Below are 27361 nucleotides of genomic sequence, written 5' to 3'. Positions count from 1 at the left end.
CCGATCTGATGTCTATGGGGGCTCCTCACTGGCCCTGAGGGACATAACAATCAGGTGGTTAGAATGCGATCGCCTGAGCCTGTCGGTCAGAGTTTCACCAAGGAGACTCTCAGAGAGAATATAAGGAACCTTGGCGGAGCACTCCTGTGTAGTGTGGTCATGAGAGGTAATGGTCAGCTGAACGTTTGTTGGCCGGCAGCTGTTTATCGCCAGTTTAAAGAGTTAAAACAAGTTAGAACATTCACAGGCTAAGCTATAAGTTGATGATCGATGGGGTGGGCCAACCTCTGGAACTTGCACCAACCAACATAATGGGGAATTTTAAGCTCAGCTAAAATGGAGCGGCAGTGTGCCTGTGTAGCCTTCGCTCCATTAATTCTCTATGGGATTTCCCCATAAGGAAGGTCTGGAGCTGTGGTTGTGCATCCTACTTGCCACTCAATTTTCCTAACAGGAGTGAAGGTTCCTGTCAGGCACTAAAATTCCCTTATATACCAGTCTCTGCGGGTCCCAGTGGTGGGTCATTTGCCGATTAACAAGTTGTCACTTAGTATGTGGATAAATTATAATGTTGTAAAGTGAGGGCACGGGATGGTAGTTGCAGGAGAGGGTTTCCCTCCAATAGGCGCCACTGCCCCACTTCACAGGAAAAGTGTTTTGGTCCTGGCTTTTAGGACTTTGGTTGGTATGTTGGTACGCACCTGTAGACTACATGCTGCCATTGATATGGGCTGGCCAGGACCAGTTGTTATAGAGTTCAAGGAAGGAGACCACTGGTTCTTCATAAACTAGATTTTATTTCACAGTCTTTGGTGGACAACCAAGCACAATATGTAGCGGCACATAACTTGGATTGGATTTTTCCTTTACACAAAGTACCTCACGACACAGTTCCTCAATGTTCACTGTAGATGTTGCTGTCCCAATTATACCCAGACCTTCTGTCACAACCCAGCGTTCATGAGAGTCCCTCTAGTCCACACACGGTTCCACATCCTCCCGGGAGTAGCGACACTCCCAGATCTGTCGCCCAGGACTGCGTTCTTGTCTCACATTCATCACCATGTTGGCCCGTTTCCTTTCAGTTGTAAGCTACCCGGGGCCTGCTGCTAAGTGTCTCTCCTCAGACCCTACCCACAAAGATCGCTTTCAGCTCCTTGACCAGTCCGAGATTTCACTGCCGATCTTGTCTCTGGGTGTAACCACTTCCCAAAATTGTGTGTTACTTTCTCACTACCCTTGCTTGGTCTTTTACTCCTTCCTTGCCACAAATCACCCATAGAATGTGACCAAAACGACCTGACAAACATGTACAGTTGCACTCAACTCTGGTCGTTCCCCCACTGAGCTTAAGGCTATGTGCACACTCTAGAGTTTTTTTCTTTAGCAAAAAACGTACCTCTGGCTGGAAAAACGCACCAAAAAACGCATGCGTTTACAGTGCCTTTTTGCCGCGTTTCGGTGCATTTTTGGCCATGCGTTTTTTCACTATATTCAATTGAAAAACGCAGAAAAAAAGTGACATGCTCCTTCTTTTTTCTTCAACAAAAACTGCAGACAAAAAAGAAGCAACGTGCGCATAGCACTTCAGAATTCTCATACACTTTGCTGGGGAAGGAAATGCATGCTGTTTAGGACCACAAACTGCGCCAAAAAACGCAGCAAAAACTATAGTGTACGCACAGGGCCTAAGGTTCCTCTCCCCGTTCAGTGGTCCCATCGGTGCTTCGATGAAAATGGTGCACAACAGAGCACACGGAGACTCTGTCTGCACCATTATAATGAGTGGCCCCGTCGGCGCATATGTTCAAATCCCGTTTCGCGGGGGATTTGGACAGAAGCATCGACGGGACCACTGAACAGGGAGAGGAACGCAGTGTGAAAGCACCCTAATATGGAGTCTGTCAGTCTGTCTCTCCCTCAGCACTAGCTCCTCCTCATGGGCTAATCCCAACTGCCTCTTGCCCCGCAGACGGTTACTGGGCAACCTATTTTACCAACATCCTATACTATAACCATATGTCACAGCCAGCACTGCTACAGTACATCTCTACATTACATTACGTCGTTTGCAATCTTATACTTTACATTACTTTCCTACATAACATTACCCAACACTATATATACACACAGTCATATGAAAAAGTTTGGGCACCTCTATTAATGTTAACCTTTTTTCTTTATAACAATTTGAGTTTTTGCAACAGCTATTTCAGTTTCATATATCTAATAACTGATGGACTCAGTAATATTTCTGGATTGAAATGAGGTTTATTGTACTAACAGAAAATGTGCAATCCGCATTTAAACAAAATTTGACCAGCGCAAAAGTATGGGCACCTCAACATAAAAGTGACATTAATATTTTGTAGATCCTCCTTTTGAAAAAATCACAGCCTCTAGTCGCTTCCTGTAGCTTTTAATGAGTTCCTGGATCCTGGATGAAGGTATATTTGACCATTCCTGTTTACAAAACAATTCCAGTTCAGTTAAGTTTGATGGTCGCCGAGCATGGACAGCACGCTTCAAATCATCCCACAGATGTTCAATGATATTCAGGTCTGGGCACTGAGATGGCCATTCCAGAACATTGTAATTGTTCCTCTGCATGAATGCCTGAGTAGATTTGGAGCGGTGTTTTGGATCATTGTCTTGCTGAAATATCCATCCCCTGCGTAACTTCAACTTCGTCACTGATTCTTGCACGTTATTGTCAAGAATCTGCTGATACTGAGTTGAATCCATGCGACCTTCAACTTTAACAAGATTCCCAGTGCCGACACAGCCCCAAAGCATGATGGAACCTCCACCAAATTTTACTGTGGGTAGCAAGTGCTTTTCTTGGAATGGCGTGTTTTTTTGCCTCCATGCATAATGCCTTTTTGTATGACCAAACAACTCAATCTTTGTTTCATCAGTCCACAGGACCTTCTTCCAAAATGTAACTGGCTTGTCCAAATGTGCTTTTGCATACCTCAGGCGACTCTGTTTGTGGCGTGCTTGCAGAAAAGGCTTCTTTCGCATCACTCTCCCATACAGCTTCACCTTGTGCAAAGTGCGCTGTATTGTTGACCGATGCACATTGACACCATCTGCAGCAAGATGATGCTGCAGGTCTTTAGAGGTGGTCTGTGGATTGTCCTTGACTGTTCTCACCATTCTTCTTCTCTGCCTTTCTGATATTTTTCTTGGCCTGCCACTTCTGGGCTTAACAAGAGTTCTGTGTTCTTCCATTTCCTTACTATGTTCCTCACAGTGGAAACTGACCGTTTAAATCTCTGAGACAACTATTTGTATCCTTCCCCCGAACAACTATGTTGAATAATCTTTGTTTTCAGATCACTTGAGAGTTGTTTTGAGGAGCCCATGATGCCACTCTTCATAGGAGATTCAAATAGGAGAACAACTTGCAAGTGGCCACCTTAAATACCTTTTCTCATGATTGGATACACCTGCCTATGAAGTTCAAAGCTCAATGAGGTTACAAAGCCAATTTAGTGCTTTAGTAAGTCAGTAAAAAGTAGTTAGGAGTGTTCAAATCAAGAAATTGATAAGGGTGCCCATACTTTTGCAGCGGTCAAATTTTGTTTAAATGCGGAGTGCACATTTTCTGTTAGTACAATAAACCTCATTTCAATCCAGAAATATTACTCAGTCCATCAGTTATTAGATATATGAAACTGAAATAGCTGTTGCAAAAACCCAAATTGTTATAAAGAAAAAAGGTTAACATTAATAGGGGTGCCCAAACTTTTTCAAATGACTGTATATAGATCACACATATCTATTTAAGAACACATGTGGTGTCTTCAGGGGTAGGAACTCAACCACCATCTTATAGTTTGTTTTCACTGGACAACCTCTTTAAGTTTCCTCAGAATCAGAGTCTGTCATTTCACCCACAGGGTACTCGGTACAGCTTGGCATGGATATACTGCTGAAAAACAAGATCACCATTGTCTCTGGGGCTCCTCGCTGGAACCATAAGGGTGCCGTGTACCTGATGGAAATGGAGGAAAAAAACTTACAACTAAAACAGGTGCTACATGGGGACCAAGTGGGCTCCTACTTTGGCAACATCATTGCCCTGGCTGATTTTAATAACGATGGGTAAGTAGTAGAACACTTTGTAGTACCATCGGGGTCATGAATACTCCATGGCCTCTTGTGCCATTTGACTTTGAACATATACTGAGTATGCTATAAATTGCTTTACATAAACTAAAATCTGATTATACCCTGATTCATTTCTAGGTGGCAGGATATAGCAGTTGGGGCCCCATATTATTTTGACCAGAGGAATGAAATTGGAGGAGCAGTTTACATTTATATGAATGAGGTTGGGAGTTTCAATGATAAGCCGTCTTTAGTGTTGCATGGTCCGACATACTCTGGTTTTGGTTTTGCCGTAGCGAACATTGGTGATATTAACCAGGATGGGTTCACAGGTAAGTAGCATACATCATCTAATGTGCTCCATATATTATAACCTAATGCCGTTTCTGTGAATGTTACCTAATGCATATTCTTCTCTGTTCAGACCTGGCTGTAGGGGCCCCTTTTGATGAAATGGGCAAATTGTACATCTACCTCAGTAAATCTACAGGCCTACAGTCCGAACCCAGCCAGGTAATGTATTATTAGGTCGCTGTTCACTCAGTCATTAATATAACAGGTAATTACTAGTGTGCAAGGATCACAATAAAGGGATTGTCTACAAGTTATCACCTATCCTTGTTAATTGATGGGTGTTCTACCACTAGGACCCACATGGATCAGCAGAATGGGGACTTTAATTCCTACTAGAGTGGAGCAGTATGCACAAGCTCCACCGCCACTCCATTCATTCCCCATTAGGATGAGCTTTCTCCTGTAGCCCTATAGAGAATAAATAGAGCTGCAGTCGGGTGTCCAACCTGCCACACCATTTTGTAACATAAACAAAAATTCATTGATCTGCTGATCAGTACATTTCACACCCACCAATCAACAAGTTACCATCTACTTTGCAAATATCCCCTTTAAATGTAACTCCCAATTTCGGAAATATTTTTTTTCATATTTCAATGTATCTAAAATGTACACTGAAATAACTTTGCAAATTGTTTTAAATCTCATTTAGTTTGTGTCGTCAGCTCCTGTGGAGACCAATGAGTTTCCATGGTTACAAAAACGACAAGCATACCCTATTAAGTCTTATGCTGGAGGTTTTTTTTACTTCTTACTAACATATATTTTGTAAATGATCAAAAAGCATCTGAAAAGAAGTAGAACTGCAAAGTCAGACTCCACAGGGTTTGTTTGTAGTCTGTTACCATGGAGATACCTTGGTCTGCACAAATGTCATAGACACGATTTTTGTTAATTCAATCTATTTGCTAAGTTGCTTTGCTTATCATTTTAGACTCTGTGTGAGATAACAGTGGCAACGGTGAACAATCCCTTTAAAAATGTTTTATATTCTCTATATAATATAAAACAATAAAACACTTGTGCCTTTTGTGGCACTTTGCTTCCTGTTGGTGTGATTTGTTGTTCATCGTCATGATCTGAGTAGATAATTAATGGTTGTATTGATGTATGATCCACAAAGTAAAGTGACCACAGTCCGGCTGAGTGCCTGGGTTAGGGGTACTTTGCACGCTGCGACATCGCAGGCCGATGCTGCGATGCCGAGCGCGATAGTCCCCGCCCCCATCGCCGCTGCGATATCCTTGTGATAGCTGCCGTAGCGAACATTATCGCTACGCCAGCTTCACATGGACTCACCTGCCCTGCGACTGTCGCTCTGGCCGGCGACCCGCCTCCTTGTTAAGGGGGCAGGTCGTGCGGCGTCACTGCGACGTCACACGGCAGGCGGCCAATCGGAGCGGAGGGGCGGAGATGAGTGGGATGTAAACATCCTGCCCACCTCCTTCCTTCCGCATATCCTACGGAAGCCGCGGTGACACCGGTAGGAGATATTCCTCGCTCCTGCGGCTTCACACACAGCAATGTGTGCTGCCACAGGAGCGAGGAACAACATCGGACTGTCGCGTCAGCGTAATTATGGATTATGCCGACGCTGCACCGATGATACGATTACGACGCTTTTGCGCTCGTTAATCGTATCATCGAGCCTTTACACACTACGATGTCGCATGCGATGCCGGAAGTGCGTCATTTTCAATTTGACCCCCACCGACATCGCACCTGCGATATCGTAGTGTGCAAAGTCCGCCTTAGTGGTCTGGACAACACCTGACCCTCTAACAAGGGCAAAATCAAAAAAGTAACTATATATTGAAGCCACTTGCAAGACATGGAAAACTCCTTTATTATGAAAAGAAAACTGCATAAAAAGACATCTTTTGTGTTCTTGTATTGTTCTTGTAGATAATCGATGGAGACCAGGTTGGCGGGATACAAATGTTTGGATATTCAGTCAATGGTGGGATGGATGTGGATGGAAATTCCTACCCGGATCTGCTGGTGGGCAGTTTATCTGATCGTATTGCTCTACTTAGGTACTACTTCTGTCTCTTGGCACTATAGTCAAACTGGAGACATATGCCAAGCCTTGTGTTCTTTGTCTTATATCGGGCCTATGATACCAGTCACTATGGCTAGGATAAGGGTTTTCATACCGTATATTGGGGCTATCACTGAGTTGCCTAGGGTTAATACTACTAACTACGGTTATAAGACAATATACTCGGGCTATAATACTATAGAAACTAAAGGGGACTTTACACGCTACGATATCATTAATGTTTTGTCGTCGAGGTCAAGTTGTTAGTGACGCACATCCGGCGTCATTAACGATATCGCAGCGTGTGACACTGACCAGCGACCTTAAGCGACCTTAAAAGTGGTGAAAATCGTTCACCATGGAGAGGTCGTCCCAAACTCAAAAATCGGTAAGGGTTGTTTATGCAGGTGGTTCATCGCTCCTGCGGCAGCACACATCGCTATGCGTGACACCGCTCGAGCGAGGAACGTCTCCTTACCTGCCGCTGGCCCCAATGCGGAAGGAAGGAGGTGGGCAGGATGTTACGTCCTGCTAATCTCCGCCCCTCCGCTTTGATTGGCCGGCCGCTTAGTGACGTTGCGGTGACGTCGCTGTGATGCCGAACGTCCCACCCCCTTGAAGTAGGGATTGTTCGGCAGTCACAGCGACGCCGCCGACCAGGTAAGTATGTGTGATGCTGCCGTAGCGATAATGTTCTCTACGGCAGCGATCACAAACAATCGCATGCGCGACAGGGCGGGTACTTACACGCTCGCTATCGCTACAAATTGCTAGCGATATCGCTACCGTGTAAATCCCCCTTTAAGCTATGATAGAGGAGATTAGGGCTATGATACAGTAGACTTAAGGCTGCTTTACATGTGTCGATTTCTCGTGCGATCGCATTTGCGATCGCACCCGCCCCCATCGTTTGTGCGGCACGGGCAATTTCTTGTCCGTGTCACACAATGTTGTAACCCCCTGTCACACGTACTTACCTTCCAAACGACCTCGCTGTGGGCGGCGAACATCCACTTCCTGAAGGGGGAGGGAAGTTCGGCGTCACAGCGACGTCACACAGCGGCTGGCCAATAGAAGCAGAGGGGTGGAGATGAGCGGGACGTAAACATTCCGCCCACCTCCTTCCTTCCGCATTGCCAGCGGGACGCAGGTAAGCTGCAGTTCATCGTTCCCGGGGTGTCACATGGAGCGATGTGTGCTGCCTCGGGAACGATGAACAACAGGACGTTCGATTTTTAGAAAATGAGCGACGTGTCAACGATGAAAGAGAAGGTGAGTATTTCTGCTCGTTCATAGCTGTCACGCGCTACGATATCATTAACGATGCTGGATGTGCGTCATTTACGACGTGACCCCGTCGACATCTCGTTAGATATATCGTAGCGTGTAAAGTCCGCTTAAGACTATGATGCAGTACAATATGGCTATGATACAGCAGTTTAGTACTATGATATATTAGAATATTTTTTTATTATACAGCAGACTATGGTTTTCATACAGTAGACTTGGACAATGATACAGTAAACTATGGCTATGATACAGCAGACTAGGGTTATGATACAGTACAATATGGCTATGATTTAGCAGACTAGGGCTGTGATACAGTAAAATATGGTTATGATACTGCAGGCTATGGTAATGATACAGCAGACTAAGACTATGATACAGCACACTAGGACTATGATACAGTACAATATGGCTATGGCACAGCAGAGGGCTATGATACAGCAGACTTGGCCTATGATACAGTAGATAAGAATCTGATACAATACAATATGGTTATGATACAGCATACTAGGGCTAGCATCCAGTTTAATATGGCTGTGATATAGCAGATTAGGGCTGTGACACAGTAGACTATGGCTATGATACAGCAGAATATCGCTATAATACAGTAGATTAGGACTATGATACAATAGACATTGGCTCTCATACAGTAACTAGGGCTGTAGTACTTTAGAATGGGGTTATGATACAATGCATATGGCTGTCATAAAGCAGATTAGGGCTATAATACAGTAGAATATAGAATATGGCTATGATACAGTAGACGATGGCTATGATACAGCAGACTAAAGGCCCCGTTACACGCAGCAACGTATCTAACGATATATCGCCGGGGTCACGGATTCCGTGCCGCACATCTGGCATCATTAGTGACGTCGTTGCGTGTGACACCAACGAACGAACGTTAACGATGGAAAATACTCACCTTATCGTCCATCGTTGACACGTCGTTCATTTTCAAAAAATCGTTGATTGTGGAGGATGCAGGTTGTTCATCGTTCCCGAGGCACCACACATCGCTGTGTGTGACACCTCGGGAGCAACAAACTACATTTTACCTGCGTCCCGCCATCAATGCGGAAGGAAGTAGGTGGGCGGGATGTTACGTCCCTCTCATCTCCGCCCCTCCGCTTCTATTGGGCGGCCGCTGAGTGACGTCGCTGTGATGCCGAACGTCCCTCCCCCTTCAGCGAGGTCGTTTGGAAGGTAAGTACATGTGACGGGGTTACCGACTTTGTGCGCCTCTGGCAAGAAATTGCCCATACCGCACAAACGATGGGGGCGGGTGCGATCGCACATGTAACGGGGCCTTAAGACAATGCTACAGTACAATATGGCTATGATACAGTAGATGATGGCTATGATACAGCAGACTAAGACAATGATACAGTACAATATGGCTATCATACAGTAGACTATGGCTATGAAACAGCAGACTAGGACAATGATACGGCATAATAGGGCTATGATACAGTAGAATATGGCTTTGATATAGCAGACTAGGGCTGTGATCTGTCTTTTGTCTATGATACAGTACAATATGGCTCTGATATAGCAGACCAGGGTTGGGATACAGTAGACTATGGCTATGATACATCAGACTAGGACAATGATACAGTACAATATGGCTATGATACATTAGACTGTGGCTATGATATGGTAGGCTATGGTACAGTGGGCACAGGAGGCCATGGTGCTGGTTTGGGCTTCTCTGCTTGGATAATTTTCTGAGTGATGGACTGTATATATAACACATATATAATCTTATATCTTTGACCTCATCTCTCTTGATTCTGTTGTAGGTCTCGGCCCGTTATCAGTATCTCAAAGACCTTCTCTGCGACACCACTACTTGTTGATGCCAGTAAATGTCCTCCTGCTTCTTCCTGGTGAGAGTCCCCTCGAACAGTAATATAAAATGTAATGAAAAGTTGTGAAACTTTAGTGTGTTCTAATCTTTGCTGCAGTCAGTGAATGGAGCCTCTCATGTAGACTGAGCAGCCAGGTACTGGCAGCATGGTGGCTCAGTGGTTAGCATTGCAGTTTTTCAGCTTAAATCCCACTAAGGACAGCGTCTACACACGTGGTCAAAATTGTTGGTACTCCTCGTTTAATGAAAGAAAAACCCACAATGGTCACAGAAATAACTTGCATGTGACAAAAAATAATAATAAATTGAAAATCTATGAAAATGAAAGTCAGACATTGGTTTTCAACCATGCTTCCATAGAATTTTTAAAAAATAAAACTCATGAAACAAGCCTGGACAGAAACAATAGTACCCCTAAAAATAGTGTGACAAAAGGGGCATGTTAAATCAAGGTATGTCCACTAATTAGCATCATAGGTGTCTATATTCTTGTAATCAGTCAGTGGGCCTGTATATAGGGCTACAGATACTCACTATACAGTTTGGTGACATGGTGTGTACCACATTCAACATGAACCAGAAGAAGCGAAGGAAAGAGTTGTCTCAGGAGATTAGAAAGAAAATTATAGACAAGCATGGTAAATGTTATAAGACCATCTCCAAGCAGTTTGATGTTCCTGTGACTACAGTTGCACATATTATTCAGAAATTTAAGATCCATGGGACTGTAGCCACCCTCCCTGGACGCTGCGGCAGGAGGAAAATTGATGACAAATCAAAGCGACAGGTAATACGAATGGTAACAAAAGATCCCAGAAAAACTTCTAAAGAGATTAACGGTGAACTTCAAGATCAAGGAACATCAGTGTCCGATCGCACCATCCGTCGTTGTTTGAGCCAAAGTAGACTTCATGGGAGACGACCAAGGAGGACACCATTGTTGAAAAAAATAAAAAAAAAAGCCAGACTGGAATTTGCCAAACTACATGTTGAAAAGCCACAAAGTTTCTGGGAGAATGTCCTATGGACAGATGGGACAAAAATTGAACTTTTTTGGCAAGGCACATCAGCTCTATGTTCACAGATTGAAAAATAAAGCATATCAAGAAAAGAACACTGTCCTTACTGTGAAACATGGAGGAGGCTCAGTAATGTTCTGGGGCTGCTTTTCTGCATCTGGCAGAGGCTGTCTTGAATCTGTGCAGGGTACAATGAAATCTCAAGACTATCAATGGATTCTAAAGAGAAATTTGCTGCCCAGTGTCAGAAAGCTTGGGCTCAGTCGCAGTCATGGGTCTTGCAACAGGATAATGACCCAAAACACACAGCTAAAAACACCAAAGAATGGCTAAGAGGAAAACATAGGACTATTCTGAAGTGGCCTCTATGAGCCCTGACCTAAACCCTATTGAGCATCTTTGGAAAGAGCTGAAACATGCCATCTGGAAAAGGCAACCTTCAAACACGAGACAACAGGAGCAGTTAACTCTTGAGGAATGGGCCAAAATACCTGTCGAGAGATGCAGAAGTCTCATTGACAGTTACAGGAATCGTTTGATTGCAGTGATTGCCTCAAAAGGTTGTGCCACCAAATATTAAGTTAAGGAGGAGGGTACCATCATTTCTGTCCAGGCCTATTTCATGAGTTGTTGTTTTTTTTAAATTCTGTGGAAGTATGGCTGAAAAGCAATGTCTGACTTTGATTTATTCATTTTCATAGATTTTTAATTTATTATTACGTTTGTCAGATTCTAGTTATTTCTGTGACCATTGTGTGGTTTTCTTTCATTAAACGAGGGATACCAACAATTTTGACCACGTGTGTATAAGTTGTTTGTATGTGTTTCTGTGGGTTTCCTCTGAGTTCTACGGTTTACTCCACCACTCAAAGACAGATTGTGAGCCCTGATGGGGCAGAGATGATTACGTCTGTAAAGCGCTCACTGTGGAATTAGTAGGGCTATATAAATGAGTAAAATAAATAAAATATGCATTTAGGTAGATTCAAACAGTTTTTCCAGTGGAAAAATGTGTAGTGGCAAAATGTGATGGTACACATAATGCTGTGGAAACACTGCGCCTATACCTGAGGCTTCAGCCTTATCATTGGGAAAGGTGAAAGCTCACAGTATGGCTGACAGCTAGACTGTAATGTGTACAGACATGTATTGGTGTCCAGTTCTGTAGTGACGTCGTCCTTCTCTCCTGTGTTACAGCATCGATATTAATCTCTGCTTCTCGTACATGCTGAGTACCGGCAATGCCAATTACAAAGAAAATATAAGTGAGTATATTGCAGTGTGCTATCACTTTTTCATTCTTTACGGTAGCTGGCAGTGGGGGTCCCAACGATCAGACCCCCGCTGATAACTAGTTATGACTCAGGAACCTCATTCAGAGGTCTGTGTATGGACTTTGAGGCTCAAAGCGTTCCGCAGGTCTCCTGACCCAAACGTTACGACTTCTTAGGCATATTAGAGGCTGTCAAGTTCAGGTTAGGAGACCTGCGGACAGTTCGCTCATCACGGTCTGTACACGGATGAGGTATAATATCGCTTTACTATCCTGATGAAACTTTATAGCATTCAGACTTTGTTTTTGTTGGGGTATGCTCAGCCATGTTGGATTTCAGGGCATAGTCTAAGTATAAATCTATAGTGAATATGATTTTATCCAAAAAATCCTCAATTTGAATAAGTGGTATGAAATGCCAGGAATTACGGTATTTTTCGGGTTATAAGACGCCCCAGATTATAAGACGCACCCCACATTTAGAGATGGGAAAATAAGAAAATATTAATTTTAATGTTAAAATAAGGCTCCGTCTTATAATCCTAGTGTGTCTTAATCCTAATGCTCACCAGGGGGGAGCGGCGATGGTGGAGTGACTCAGGAAGGTCACAAGAGGCAGGGTGAGCGATACTGCGGGCTCAGAGGGGGAGTGTTGCATCTCAGGAGTGTAAATGGATGGAGGGTCAGTGATACTGCGGCCTTGGGGGTGTCGCAGCAGCGGGCACCATTGATCTACCAGCAGGGGTGTCACTGCAGTGGAGTGACTCAGGAGGGTCACAGGACGGGATGTCGCTGCGGCTCATCTGACTGCGGGGTCCATTGTATTACCCGTGGTTGACGTGATGGACTTCAATAAAATGGTGGCGGCGCATGTTCAGATAGCCATTAGCGGCCATTTTCTTGAAGTCCGTCACGTCGCTCTGTGCACGCGCCGCCTCCGTAGCCATTTTCTTGAAGTTCATCGTGTCAACCGTGGACATTTCAATAGAGCCCGCTGTCAGATCAGGCGCCCGCAGTGACACTGCATTGACACCCTCCGTATCGCCGACTCTGCCTCCTATGACCCCTTTCCACCACTGCCATCCCGGTAAGCCATATACGCATTGTAAGATGCACCCACAAAAAAGTGCTTTTTAGAATCTGGAAAATACAGTAATCTGTAGCAAATACAAGGCGGTACACAAATTCCTGATGTTGAAATGCACACCCTTAAAGGGAATCCGTCACCAGGATTTTGCCACCTAATCTGAGAGCAGCATAATGTAGAGACAGAGATCCTGATTTTAGCAATGTGTTACTTACTGGGCTGCTAAGTGTAATTATGATAAAATCACTTTTAATCAGCAGTAGATTATCATTAGAGGACTACTTGGCATGGTGCCAGGTAGTCCAGCATATTCATGATCTTTGTATAACTGCTAGGTCATTTTATCACATGGGGGTAAGGACTTACCAGCAGGGTGTAGCTAGCACCTACCTTTTCTGCCTGATGACGATCTCTGCTGACTCAGTCGGTGACTTTTTTGCTTAAAGGGCACTTTACACGCTGCGATATCGGTACCGATATCGGTACCGATATCGCTAGCGAGCGTACCCGCCCCCGTCAATTGTGCGTCACGGGCAAATCGCTGCCCATGGCTCACAACATTGCTTACACCCGTCATACTAACTTACCTTCCCTGCGACGTCGCTGTTGCCGGCGAACCGCCTCCTTTATAAGGGGGCGGTTCGTGCAGCGTCACAGCGACGTCACACGGCAGCCGTCCAATAGCAGAGGAGGGGCGGAGATGAGCGGCTGGTACATGCCGCCCACCTCCTTCCTTCCTCATTGCCGGCGGACAAAGGCAAGGAGATGTTCGTCGCTCCTGCGGTGTCACACATAGCGATGTATGATGCCGCAGGAACGACGAACAACATCGCTACTTACCAGACAATGATTTTTCATAAATAAACGACCTCTCACAGACAAACGATTTTTGCCTCTTTTGCGATCTTTTAAGGTCGCTCCAGCCTGTCACACGCTGCGATGTCGCTAACAACGCCGGATGTGCGTCACAAACACCGTGACCCCGACGATATATCATATACGATGTCGCAGCGTGTAAATGGCCCTTAATTTAACCTTATGTGAACAGAGCAGCTCTTTCTTTTTCAGATGGCTCTGTTGACGGGATGTCACTGCCGACATCGTGCTGATTGACAGCTGGCTCCCCACAGTTAGTCAGCGGGTAGCTAGATGACAATCTGCTTGACAATCTGACGACAATGTAGAGCAGAAGAGAAGAATCTGCTCTGTCATCAAGATATTAGTAGAATCAGTAGAATTGCCGGCAGGAGGGGTCCATAACTACTTTGAGCCAGAGAATAGGCAGGTAGTTAGCAACTACCTGCCGGTAAGTTCTTAGCCCCATACAAAAAATGAAGAATAGTCCTGGATAACCCCTTTAAGTTGGAGTTAGAACTGCTCCAGCAGAAGCCAGGCTGAAGTGGCGGTGCAGGGCTGATGATTGTCATGCCTCCTCACATGCTCACGTAGTTTCTTGGCAGCTCTCGTCACTGGCTCCTGTCTGCAGCCACTGCTCGGTACGTACTGCAGGCATAAGCCAGCAATGAGAGCCAGTAATAACACTGAGTGCGGCTGTAGAGGCAGTGCTCCCTTGAGCACCGTGACTCAAGATATGACAGTGGTCAGTATGCAAATTGAGGCATCATAACGGTGCATGGAGTCCTTGGTTACTCCATCAGTGCACTGAAGCCCCCTCATTTGTATACAGAATCTTTTTTTCTTTTTATTTTAATAAAAACACTAAAATCTATACTACATGGCTAGACCCCCTTACATACCTGAATAAGTGGTTTAGTTAGCGTTTTGGTAGTGACAGACTTCTTTTACATCAGAGATTTCGTAGTATTTGCAGCCTCCACTAGAGGGAGCTCAGCTGTTTACATCATACTGTGTTATTATTGCAGTAAGTATGCAGTAAGCTCCTTGGCTCCCTCTATTGGTGTCTGCAGGCAGTCATATAATTATCAGAGGTAACTTTATATATATATATATATATATAAAAAAATGTTTTATTAAGATGGTAACACTTATGTATTTTCTACCCCTGAAGCCCTCCAGTACACAGTGGAAGCTGACCCTGATAGACGTCCTTTTCGAGTGAAGTTCGTAGGGGCTGGTGGAGGTGTTTACAAGGGATTTTTCTCAATGCCGGACACTAAATGCCAAACCCTACAGCTTCAGTTATTGGTGAGGAACTGATATAGCCTTATGCTCTTACCCTTGGGCTAAGTTATATCCATACACATATTCAATATGATTGGGCTGGTATCATAATATGATAATGTAATAGATATGCTGAGTAAAATGTCGACAAAGTAACTTTTCCACCATTACTAAATGTTTGTAACATGCTCACCTGTCCCAGCTCCATTGTCGTTCCCTTCAGTGTCAGATGCTGCAGCTCTGTTCCTGTGGGTGTCGCTGACAGTGGAGGCGCTGATGGTGTCACCTCCAGAAAACCACTCTCTCCTACCACTAGGTGGACCCTTTACTGTTCAGCTAAATACTCTTAGTGTTTTTGTGTTTTAAGTCAGTATTTCCCCTCCTGCTGAGACTCGTGTGCTACACCCAGCCATGTATTCAGTTCTGTTTTTTAACTTCTGTCCTACTACCAGCTAATTGGTTAAGCCACTGGACCAAAGGTATATTGGATTGACTGTATGTATTTTGGCTCTTCAGTTCATTACATTGCTGAATAAATCCTAGGAAAAATAAAAAGTCAAGTTGGCAACTTTTCCCTGGCCCAACTCTCTAGTACAGTTGGTTCTAGTACCCCAACTCGCTCCAATGTCCAGAAACTGCTCTATGGACAGAACTCAGGAGCCTCTGCTGAAAAGGATATATCTCTGTCTGGGGTGAAAGGGTGAAAATATGAGGATCCATGGGACCTGCTAAGCGGGATGGCTTATGCTATACAATATGGTTGTGTCTCAACAGTTGTAGTGTGGTAATTTATTGATTCCTCAACCTCTGCTACATTCACACCTGCCTTTCCCATGCAGTCTCTTAAAGAATCAATGGAGCAGATCATGCACAGTACAGCTCCATTTTAATGGTGGAGCAGAAGTCCTCATTCAGGCAATTGAGGGTCTTAGAGGTCAGGCGCCATCATTCCAAAATATATCACCTACAATGGGGATAAATGATAACCTTTTACTATATACCCCTATACACAACCCCCATTGAACGCATTGGAAGTTCCATAAAACTTTATGTAGTGAGCTCCACCTAGTGGTGGCAGTAGCTAAGCCTTGTGTATTTACACAGAGTGAAGCAGGTCAATTCTAGAACTTTCACCAGGGTCTCCTGAGCAGTTAGCTAGTTTGCCTGATTACACCATTTTCCGTGTATGTTTTTAGAACCTCTTCATTCAGATTTGCTTTTAATTTTCCTTCCTTTATGCTGTTCAGTTTACCACTGCCCAGTTCTGTATCTTACTTTTTTTTTTAAAACTTCTTTTTATTATGTTTCAAAAAAAAAAAAAGAACTTGTAACATACAATATTTATGTCAACAATAATAATGACAAGTTTTAGAGATTCAATTACCATAATTTACAGTCATCAGCACAAAACTCCAATACCCTCCCTCCCCCCTCCCCCTCTGCGTGTATCTTACTGTTACATAGTTACATAGGTTGAAAAAAGACCAAGATCTATCTAGTTCAACCTTCCTCCACCAATTATACATAAGTCATTTATAACCAACAATGTTGTGTGTAGTGAGGAAATCATCCAGCCCTTTTTTTAAAGCTGTTATAGTATCTGCCATTACTACCTCTTGTGGTAGGGCATTCCACAGTCTGACCGCTCTAACTGTAAAGAACCCTTTCCTATTTAGCTGTCGGAATCTCTTTTCTTCTACTCGCAGCGTATGCCCCCTGGTCCTTAGTATTGTCTTTGGAAGAAATAAGTCATGTGCCAGTCCTTTATATTGACCACACATGCATTTATACAAATAAATGAGATCTCCTCTGAGACGTCTTTTTTCTAAGCTAAATAAATCCAACTTTTACAACCTGTCATCATATGTGAGGCCTTCCATTCCTTGTAATAGTCTAGTTGCCCGCCTTTGAACTGACTAACTTCTGAATGTCCTTTTTAAAATGTGGAGCCCAAAACTGGATCCCGTATTCCAGATGTGGCCTTACAAGTGATTTATAGAGGGGTAATAATACTTTGAGATCACGGGATCAGGTCTCTCTTTTTATACATCCTAAAACCTTGTTTGCTTTAGCAGCTGCTGCCTGACATTGAGTGCTGCTGCTCAGCTTATTTGTAATAAGAATACCCAAGTTCTTCTCCTGTTCTGTAGTCCCGAGTTTACCTCCATTTAATGTATACGTAGCTATAGGATTTCTCCGTCCTAGGTGCATTACTTTACATTTATCAACATTAAGGGGTACTTTGCACGTTGCAACATCGCTACTGCGATATCGTTGGGGGTCAATTCGAAAGATACGCACATCCAGTACCAGTAACGACGTCGCAACGTGTAAAGCCTAGATGCGCCGATAAACGATCGCAGAAGCGTCGAAAATCGGTGATCTGTGTAGCGTCGGTCATTTCCATAATGTCGCACCAATAGGAGATACGATGTTGTTCTTCGTTCCTGAGGCAGCACACATCGCTGTGTTTGAAGCCGCAGGAGCGAGGAACTTCTCCTTACCTGCCTCCACCGGTTATGCGGAAGGAAGGAGGTGGGCGGGATGTTTACGTCCCGCTCATCTCCGCCCCTCCGCTTCTATTGGCCGCCTGCCGTGTGACGTCGCTGTGACGCCGCACGACCCGCCCCCTTAGGAAGGAGGCGGGTTGCCGGCCAGAGCGACGTCGCACGGCAGGTAAGTGTGTGTGAAGTTGCCGTAGCGATAATGCTCGCTACGGCATCTATCACAAGATATCGCATGTGCGACGGGGGCGGGTACTATCGCGCTCGGCATCGCTATCATCGGCTAGCGATGTCGCAGCGTGCAAAGTACCCCTAAGTCTCATTTGCCATGTATCTGCCCATTCTGCCATCTTTTCCAGATCTTTTTGTAATATTGTACTATCAAGGTCAGTTTTTAGTATCCTACATAGTTTAGTGTCATCAGCAAAGACTGACAGTTTACTATCAATCCCATCCACAAGGTCATTAATAAAGAAATTAAAAAGAATTGGTCCTAGCACAGATCCCTGCGGCACCCCACTGCTGACTTACTGCTACCCATTTAGAGAATGTACCATTTATGACTATTCTTTGTTTCCTATCTTTTAGCCAATTCTTTACCCAGTTGCATATAGTTTCCCCTAGTCCTTGCTTCTGGAGCTTGAGTATAAGGCTATTATGTGGTACAGTATCAAATGCCTTTGCAAAGTCCAAATAAATCCCATCAGCTGCATTACCAATATCCAGAATTGCACTTACCCCCTCATAGAACCCCAACAGGTTGGTTAGACATGACTTATCTTATATGAATCCATGCTGTCTGTCAGTTATTATATTATTTTCTGCAGTATATTTTTGCATGTCATCCCTTAAAATGCCCTCAAATACTTTGCACACTACTGATGTCAGGCTTACTGGACGGTAGTTACCTGGATCTACCCTCTTAAGCCTGCTTTACACCTTGCAATTAAGCATATGATATCGTATGCGATCGTACCAGCCCCCGTCGTATGTGCGGCACGTTCAATTTGTTGAACGTGTCGCACAAACGAATAACCCCCCGTCACACGTACTTACCCGTCCATACGACCTCGATGTGGGCGGCGAACATCCACTTCCTGGAGTAGGAGGGACGTTCGGCGTCACATCGACGTCACGCGGCAGCCAGCCAATAGAAGCGGAGGGGTGGAGATGAGCGGGACGTAAACATCTCGCCCTCCTCCTTCCTTCCGCATTGCCGGCGGGAGCCGCAGGACGTAGGTAAGATCTGTTCATCGTTCCCGGGGTGTCACACACTGCGATGTGTGCTACCCCGGGTACGATGAACAATCTGACGTTCAATTTTTAGGAAATGAACGACGTGCATGCGATGACCGTTTTACCGTTCAATCGCAATCACACGTAGCTGTTACATGCTACAATGTAACTTACGATGCCGGATGTGTGTCACTTACGACGTGACCCCGCTGACACATCGTAAGATATATTGTAGCGTGTAAAGCGCCCTTTAGCTTTTTTAAATATCTGTACCACATCAGCAATCTTCTAATCCTGAGGCACCAACCTTGTTACAAGCGAGTTTAAAAAGATGAGATACAGCGGTCTGTCAATTACGGAGCTCAATTCCCTCAATATTCATGGATGAATGCCATCTGGCCCGGGGGATTTGTCAATGTTTAATTTACTCAGATATAGGCATACTTCTTCTTGTGTTTAATTATATCGGGTGGTGAATTTTGATTTGTTCAATGATCCCTGGTACAGTCAGTTCCTTGGTGAACACGAATGTGAAGTGCCTGTTTATTATCTCAGTATTTTCTTGGTCCTCAATAATTAACGTGTTATTATATTTTAGGGGGCTGATACCATTCTTTGTTTTCCTTTTGGCATTGATGTATTTATAACAAATTTTCGCATTTATTTTAATGTCTTTGGCGATTTTTTTTTTTAGTAGCTAATTTTGCTTGCTTGATTTCTTTTTTACATTTCCTATTAAGATCATAAAACTCCTGAAATGCTATTTCTGTATTCTCAGCCTTCAAGATTTTAAACACTCTTTGTTTTTGTTTTATTATACTTTCTACTGTCTTATTTATCCATAGTGGTTTCTTTTTATTCCTGGACATTATTTTACCAGAGGGTATAAGTTTTTTACAGGTCTCTAGCAGTATATCCTTAAACTTACCCCATTAATGTTCTGTATCCCCAGGTAGCATGACATGGTCCCAATCAACACATTTAAGCTTTTCCCGTAATTTGTTGAAATCAGCTTTCCTGACATTCCAGGTTTTAGCATTTAACCTTTGAAATGTTCTATTGAATATTACGTTGAAGCTTACCATATTATGATCGCTGGTGCCCAAGTGCTCCCAGACCTGTAGATCTGAAATTGTGTCTAGTCTAATTGATAGGACCAGATCTAGCAAATTATCTCCCCTTGTTGGTTCATCTACCATCTGAGAGAGGTAATTGTCTTGAATTGTAGATAAGAACTTACAGCTTTTAGTACAACTCGAAGAGTTTATGCCATCTGAATCTCTGGATAGTTGAAATCCCCCATAAAAAGGACCCGATTATTATTATTAGCTGCCTTTTCAATTTGTTGCAGCATTTCACCCTCTACCTGTTCAGCTATGTTAGGAGGCTTATAGCAAACTCCAATTAGCAGCTTTTCATTATTGACCTCCCTGTGTACATTTACCCATACTGACTCTACATTGTTGCAAATCCCCCCAATGTCGTCATTGAGTACAGGTCTTAAATTAGATTTGATAAATATACACACCTATCCATCTTTTTTGTCTTTCCTGAATGTAGTATAACTCTCTACGTTTGTCACCCAGTCATGGCTTTCATCCAGCCAGGTTTCTGTAATGTCCACCACATCATAATTCATGGTTGACATAAGAGTCTCCAATTCATTCATTTTGTTTGCAAGACTTCTTGCATTTGCCAGTAGACATTTAATACTATTAACACATTTATTACTCCTTGCCTCCCTACTTTCCTTACCTGTCCCAGCCCCCTAAACCTTCATTGACCCCCCCCTACTGTCTCACTGTTTCTATCTGCTCTATCTATCCCTTTATTTGCTCCACTATTCTCCCTCCCCCTAGATCCTAGTTTAAAATCTTCTACAACCATCTGACCATTTTCTCCCCCAGCACAGCTGCACCCTCCCCATTGAGGTGCAGCCCATCCCTACCGTAGAGCTTGTAGCCAACTGAGACGTCGGCCCAGTTCTCCAGGAACCCAAATGCTTCCTTCCTGCACCAATTTCTAAGCCACAGATTTATCTCCCTAAGCTCCCGCTGTCTTTCTAATGACGCTCGTGGTATCGGTAGTATTTCTGAAAACACCACCTTGGAGGTCCTAGACTTCACCTTCTCTCCTAGTTCCCTGTAATCATTTTTAAGGACCTTCCACCTGCCTCTAACTTTGTCATTAGTACCGATGTTTTCCCCAGACCCACCCAGCAATCTGTCTATCCGATCCGCAATATGCCAAATCCGGGCACCCGGCAGACAACACACTGTTCGGCATTCACAGTCTCGGCGACAGATGACCCTATCTGTCAGCTTAATTATAGAGTCCCCTACCACAAACATCTGTCTGGGCTTTGCTGCACTCCTATTTCCCTCCTTCCTACAGGAGTACTTTTCCTGGTTACTTTAATTTGTTTATTTTTCACCCCAGGAAGGTATTCGAGATAAACTCCATCCAATTCATGTTTCACTGAAATATAATATTCTGGAACGTGGGCGAAAAGATACCGAGACGATAATTGATCTGGCGCCATTTCCAATTCTTAACGAAGATCAGAGCACAGAGGACATGTTGGAGGTGAGAGGTGTGTGTGTGTGTGTTTGTGAGAAAATCGTGTAATTTAAGGACTCTGCTCTATGAGCCCAGAGCCGCTAAGAAACAATGGCTTTCACTATGATGGACTCGAGCAGTTGATCTATTAATAGGTATTTATTGTAATGACAGCATGTAATACTACATTTCTCCTGTAGTGGTTGCTACTAAGTAAATCTATACATGACTGCCATATTCTAAGAGCCATATTTTTTTTAATTCTGCTTGGATGGATCCATGTTAGGGCTTGATTTTTTTCCAGGGAGAGCTGTAGTTTTGATTGCTATTGTGACCTTTGATCTCTTTATTATTATTTATTATTATTTATTCTTTAGGCAGGTGAAATGACCAAAAGTGAACAGTTGCATTACTTAAATGTTTTTCTTTTTACACTGTATGATTGTCATGCACGGACTAGGGGATGTCCGGCACAACACAGAGGTTACAACAGGATGGAAAAAGTGTAGGAAGGCCCGTTACAGTAGGGAGAGGGGGGTTCTTCTGCCATCTTGTGTCTAGTCCCTAAAGGTCCCTTCACTTACCCTGAATAGTGCCAAGGCCAGCGAGTGCACCATACGTCACCAATGGAATAATCCAATGCCGAAGAAGGGAAACATAGACAAAAGGATATCAACAAACAGTTAGGTAGCAGCCAAACACCAAGGCTGCAGATGACTGGGCTACACCATTTTCTAAATACATCATCTCTCCATGGTGAGCAGTTCAAAGCGATTTCTCTATAACCGGCATCATGTGATAGAAGATGTGACTATTTAAAGGGAATGGGAGTGGTCACAAACTGGCTGCACCTGAGATTAGATTAGCTAGCAAGTACCAGCAAGGAAAATTACATTAACCCTTGCTGTATCAAAAGAAAGCAATCACATTTAAAATACAGGGCAATGTGAAACTCAGATCCCAGAGGTGTCACAGGTCTCACAAGGACAAGAGACACTCGTGACAGTACCCTCCTTTCTACAAGGGGCCTCAAGACTGGAATTGTCCGGATAGCACATATGGAACGAACTTCCAGACCTACTTGCGCTCACCTGACCTTCAGGGTTACCTATAACACAAACTGGTTGCAGTGGTAATAATGTAGGCTCCTGAGATACTACACATTTCCTGAGCGACGACTTGTGGACGACATTATGGTTATTCAGTACTCGGTGTAACTCCTGCTGAAAGGCCGTAGGGTTAATAACGTCCGCTAATCGATATGGACCAGTAAACCTCGAGCTCAGAGCCCCAGAAACACCCCTCTTTTAGACCTTATTAGTGGACAAACATACATAATCATTCACACACAGGTCCAGACCTGAACATTTATTACAATACATGCATTTATTAGAAGAAGGTAATCCCCTTGAAGGAGCGACAACAGAGGTGTCCCCTTGTGCCATCCAAAACTTGTCCTCAGGAATAGGACACTCAGTGGGAATGACCCCCCATCCTCGACCACCTCTAGCAGTCCTAGAATTAACCTGTAGTGAGGGTAAATCATCCCTTCTCACTGGCAGTACATTGGCTACTTCAGCCTGGAAAGAGGAAATGTACACACCCTGGTCACCTCTCTGCACACGACCAGGGGGACGCAGCTTTTTAGATGGTGTTAAATGTTTAGGTATGGATGGACAAACCCCATTATTATGATCCTTAAGACCACAATAAAAGCATACCTCCATCCTATGGTGAACCGCAAGCAATCTAGTATGAGGAGAGACACCCCTCCAGCTGTATGGGTTCGTCAAGATGCACCTGTGGAACCTTCTCTCTAAGGAGAATAACGGGGCAGGATAACTGTAGATCCCTCACTGAGGCGTCTATCAACCCTGATAGCAAGGTCCATAGAGGCCTCCAAGACTCTGTAGTAGCATATTGAACCAGAGAGTCTCTAAGCCTACCTCACAACCTCTAACAGAAATGAATCCTAAGCTCCACTGGGAGCTAGTGGCCCATTTCCAGAACTCAGAGCAGTACTCTGCAGCCGTTCACACCCTCTGCTGGACCCTAGTGAGTTTTGACTGAGCAAGAGAGACGCAATCAGAGTTGTTATACACAATGGTCAAAGTTGTAAAAAACTTATCCACTGACTGTATCGACTGCAAGCCAGTAGGCAGAGAGAAGGCCCAGGACTGGGGATTACCCTGAAGAAGGAAGACTACAATACCCACTTGCTGTTCCTTACTCCCTGAGGAACGAGGGCAGAGCTTGAAGTACAACTTAAAAGCCTCCCTAAAGACCACAGATTTATCCTTCCCCCTAGAAAATCTGTCCGGAAGAGCAATCTTGGGTTCAGGCTGAGATGGGGAATGAACCGAAACCAGCAGACCCGTGATTTACTGAAACTGTTGGACAACCTGCAAACGCAGATCTTTCACGTCCCGTGATAGACTCTGCATCTGGTGTGCAAAAGCCACAGCTGGATCCATAATGGATCCTGAAAAAATATTTTTGTGGGCTGGTTGTAATGTCACGCAAGGACTAAGGGATGTCCAGCTCATGGTGCAACAAAAAGGTTACAATTGTATGGAAAGTGGGTAGGAAGGCCCTTACAGTAGGGAGAGATGGGTCACACCTGACACTAACCTGTATCTGCACCCTAAGCTCCCTAACGTCCATAAGTGGGTCCTTCCCCCCACCGCCATCACGTGCCTAGTCCCTTACTGTCATTTCACCTACCCTGAATAGTGCCAAAGCCCCTTGAGTGCGCTAAACGTCACCACTTAAATAATCCAACACAGGGGTAGGGAGACGGATAGAAAAAATAGGCAAAATTATATCAACAAATAGCAAGGTAGCGGCCAAACACCATGGCTGCAGATCTTTGTGCTCCAGCAGCTTCCAAATACGTCCTCTGTCCACGGTGGTCAGTTCAGAGTGATTTCTCTATAACTGGCATCATGTGATGGAACATGTGACTATTTAAAGGGAATGGGAGTGGTCACAAAGAGGCTGCACCTGAGATTGGACTAGCTAGCAACTACCAGCAAGGAAAATGATATTAACTCTTACTGCACCAAATAAAAACAATCACATTTAAAATACAGAGGTTCATAGGGCAATGTGAAACTCAGATCCAAGAGCTGTCACAAGTCCCACAAAGACGAGAGACACTCGTGACAATGATATACACTATTTAGAAAAATATAAAAAGTTCACACTACAGTGATATTTTATCATGAAAATAGGGCATTTAAGTAGAAGCATGCAATGGTGATTTCCTCATCTCAAACAATTGATTAAAACAAAAGCCAACAAGAATGGGGGTTATACCACCCTCAAAATGTCAATGCCTCAATAACGTGTCATGTGGCCTTGTGCATCAATTTCAGCTGACAATGACATCTCATGCTGTTCACAAGTGGAGTTATTGTCTGCTGAGGCATGGCATCCCACTCTTCTTGAAGGGAGGCCCTCTGGTAATTACAAACCGCTGCACGGCGACTCAGCTGCTCCTATAGGTTTTCTGTGGGATTCAGGTCTGAAGAAAGTGGAGACCACTCCATTTGAGGTACACCATTCTCCATCCATTCCTTAATGACACAACCTCGATGAGCTGGAGCATTGTCATCCATGAAGATGAAATTAGGCCTGTGTTGTTTGTGCAGAGGCATAGTGACTGTTTAATAATGCTATTCAAGTAGTAGGGGGTTGTCACTGTACCATTCAGAAAGAAGTTTAGCGCAGGTCTGTATTGACTACACACAGTTGCCCACACTGTAACTCCATTACCCCCAAAGGCTCATCTGATGACAACAGTGGCTGATGTAAATGGTTTCGAATGGTCTGACGTGACATTTGGATGCCTCTCACCTGTCTTGCCATTGCAGTCTGGTGATCGGTATTAAGTTAAGTACACAATGCATTTGAGCTCACAATTGGGAGGTATGCGTCCAACAATGGGCACAGTTAGAATTAATACAGAGGCATCCGTCTACCATAGGAACCCACTGTAAAGAAATGTATATTGCATGGTATAGTATACGTTTCTTTGCAGTGGCCCTCTGTATTCAACTACAGGAAGGAGGCCAGAAGAACACACGTGTGGTGCATGGTCGTCTACGGTGATGTTACAAGGTTGCAACATGTACTGTCAAATGGGTGCTCAGACGCATTGTGGATCCAGCCGAAAACAGTCGTGATCCCCTGTATATGGAGCAAACAAAAACCCCATATTCAACTCTGTGCACTCCCAGACAGGGTATACAGTTAGGTCCAGAAATATTTGGACAGTGACACAAGTTTTGTTATTTTAGCTGTTTACAAAAACATGTTCAGAAATACAATTATATATATAATATGGGCTGAAAGTGCACACTCCCAGCTGCAATATGAGAGTTTTCACATCCAAATCGAAGAAAGGGTTTAGGAATCATAGCTCTGTAATGCATAGCCTCCTCTTTTTCAAGGGACCAAAAGTAATTGGACAAGGGACTCTAAGGGCTGCAATTAACTCTGAAGGCGTCTCCCTCGTTAACCTGTAATCAATGAAGTAGTTAAAAGGTCTGGGGTTGATTACAGGCGTGTGGTTTTGCATTTGGAAGCTGTTGCTGTGACCAGACAACATGCGGTCTAAGGAACTCTCAATTGAGGTGAAGCAGAACATTCTGAGGCTGAAAAAAAAGAAAAAATCCATCAGAGAGATAGCAGACATGCTTGGAGTAGCAAAATCAACAGGCGGTACATTCTGAGAAAAAAGGAATTGACTGGTGAGCTTGGGAACTCAAAAAGGCCTGGGCGTCCACGGATGACAACAGTGGTGGATGATCGCCGCATACTTTCTTTGGTGAAGAAGAACCCGTTCACAACATCAACTGAAGTCCAGAACACTCTCAGTGAAGTAGGTGTATCTGTCTCTAAGTCAACAGTAAAGAGAAGACTCCATGAAAGTAAATACAAAGGGTTCACATCTAGATGCAAACCATTCATCAATTCCAAAAATAGACAGGCCAGAGTTAAATTTGCTGAAAAACACCTCATGAAGCCAGCTCAGTTCTGGAAAAGTATTCTATGGACAGATGAGACAAAGATCAACCTGTACCAGAATGATGGGAAGAAAAAAGTTTGGAGAAGAAAGGGAACGGCACATGATCCAAGGCACACCACATCCTCTGTAAAACATGGTGGAGGCAACGTGATGGCATGGGCATGCATGGCTTTCAATGACACTGGGTCACTTGTGTTTATTGATGACATAACAGCAGACAAGAGTAGCCGGATGAATTCTGAAGTGTACCGGGATATACTTTCAGCCCAGATTCAGCCAAATGCCGCAAAATTGATCGGACGGCGCTTCATAGTACAGATGGACAATGACCCCAAGCATACAGCCAAAGCTACCCAGGAGTTCATGAGTGCAAAAAAGTGGAACATTCTGCAATGGCCAAGTCAATCACCAGATCTCAACCCAATTGAGCATGCATTTCACTTGCTCAAATCCAGACTTAAGACGGAAAGACCCACAAACAAGCAAGACCTGAAGGCTGCGGCTGTAAAGGCCTGGCAAAGCATTAAAAAGGAGGAAACCCAGCGTTTGGTGATGTCCATGGGTTCCAGACTTAAGGCAGTGATTGCCTCCAAAGGATTCGCAACAAAATATTGAAAATAAAAATATTTTGTTTGGGTTTGGTTTATTTGTCCAATTACTTTTGACCTCCTAAAATGTGGAGTGTTTGTAAAGAAATGTGTACAATTCCTACAATTTCTATCAGATATTTTTGTTCAAACCTTCAAATTAAACGTTACAATCTGCACTTGAATTCTGTTGTAGAGGTTTCATTTCAAATCCAATGTGGTGGCATGCAGAGCCCAACTCGCGAAAATTGTGT

The 27361-nt window shown here is 44.0% G+C and overlaps 1 protein-coding gene across 2 annotated transcripts in view; it reads left to right on the top strand.

Annotated features, from left to right (window-relative positions):
- Positions 1–27361, top strand: part of ITGA3 (integrin subunit alpha 3) — a 126066-nt gene that overhangs the window by 76427 nt on the left and 22278 nt on the right. For both annotated transcript variants that reach the window (XM_075350216.1, XM_075350217.1), the window contains exons 6-13: positions 3906–4110; positions 4255–4448; positions 4541–4629; positions 6376–6506; positions 9601–9687; positions 11885–11952; positions 15077–15213; positions 21369–21515. In XM_075350216.1, the coding sequence (XP_075206331.1) occupies positions 3906–4110; positions 4255–4448; positions 4541–4629; positions 6376–6506; positions 9601–9687; positions 11885–11952; positions 15077–15213; positions 21369–21515 (1058 nt within the window). The remainder of the gene's footprint in view (positions 1–3905; positions 4111–4254; positions 4449–4540; positions 4630–6375; positions 6507–9600; positions 9688–11884; positions 11953–15076; positions 15214–21368; positions 21516–27361) is intronic.

This window comes from Anomaloglossus baeobatrachus, chromosome 5 (assembly GCF_048569485.1).
Source record: "Anomaloglossus baeobatrachus isolate aAnoBae1 chromosome 5, aAnoBae1.hap1, whole genome shotgun sequence".
Classification (NCBI taxonomy): Eukaryota; Metazoa; Chordata; class Amphibia; order Anura; family Aromobatidae; genus Anomaloglossus; species Anomaloglossus baeobatrachus.
The sequence above is the reverse complement of the archived record's forward strand: the minus strand, read 5'-3'. Positions and strand labels throughout refer to the sequence as shown.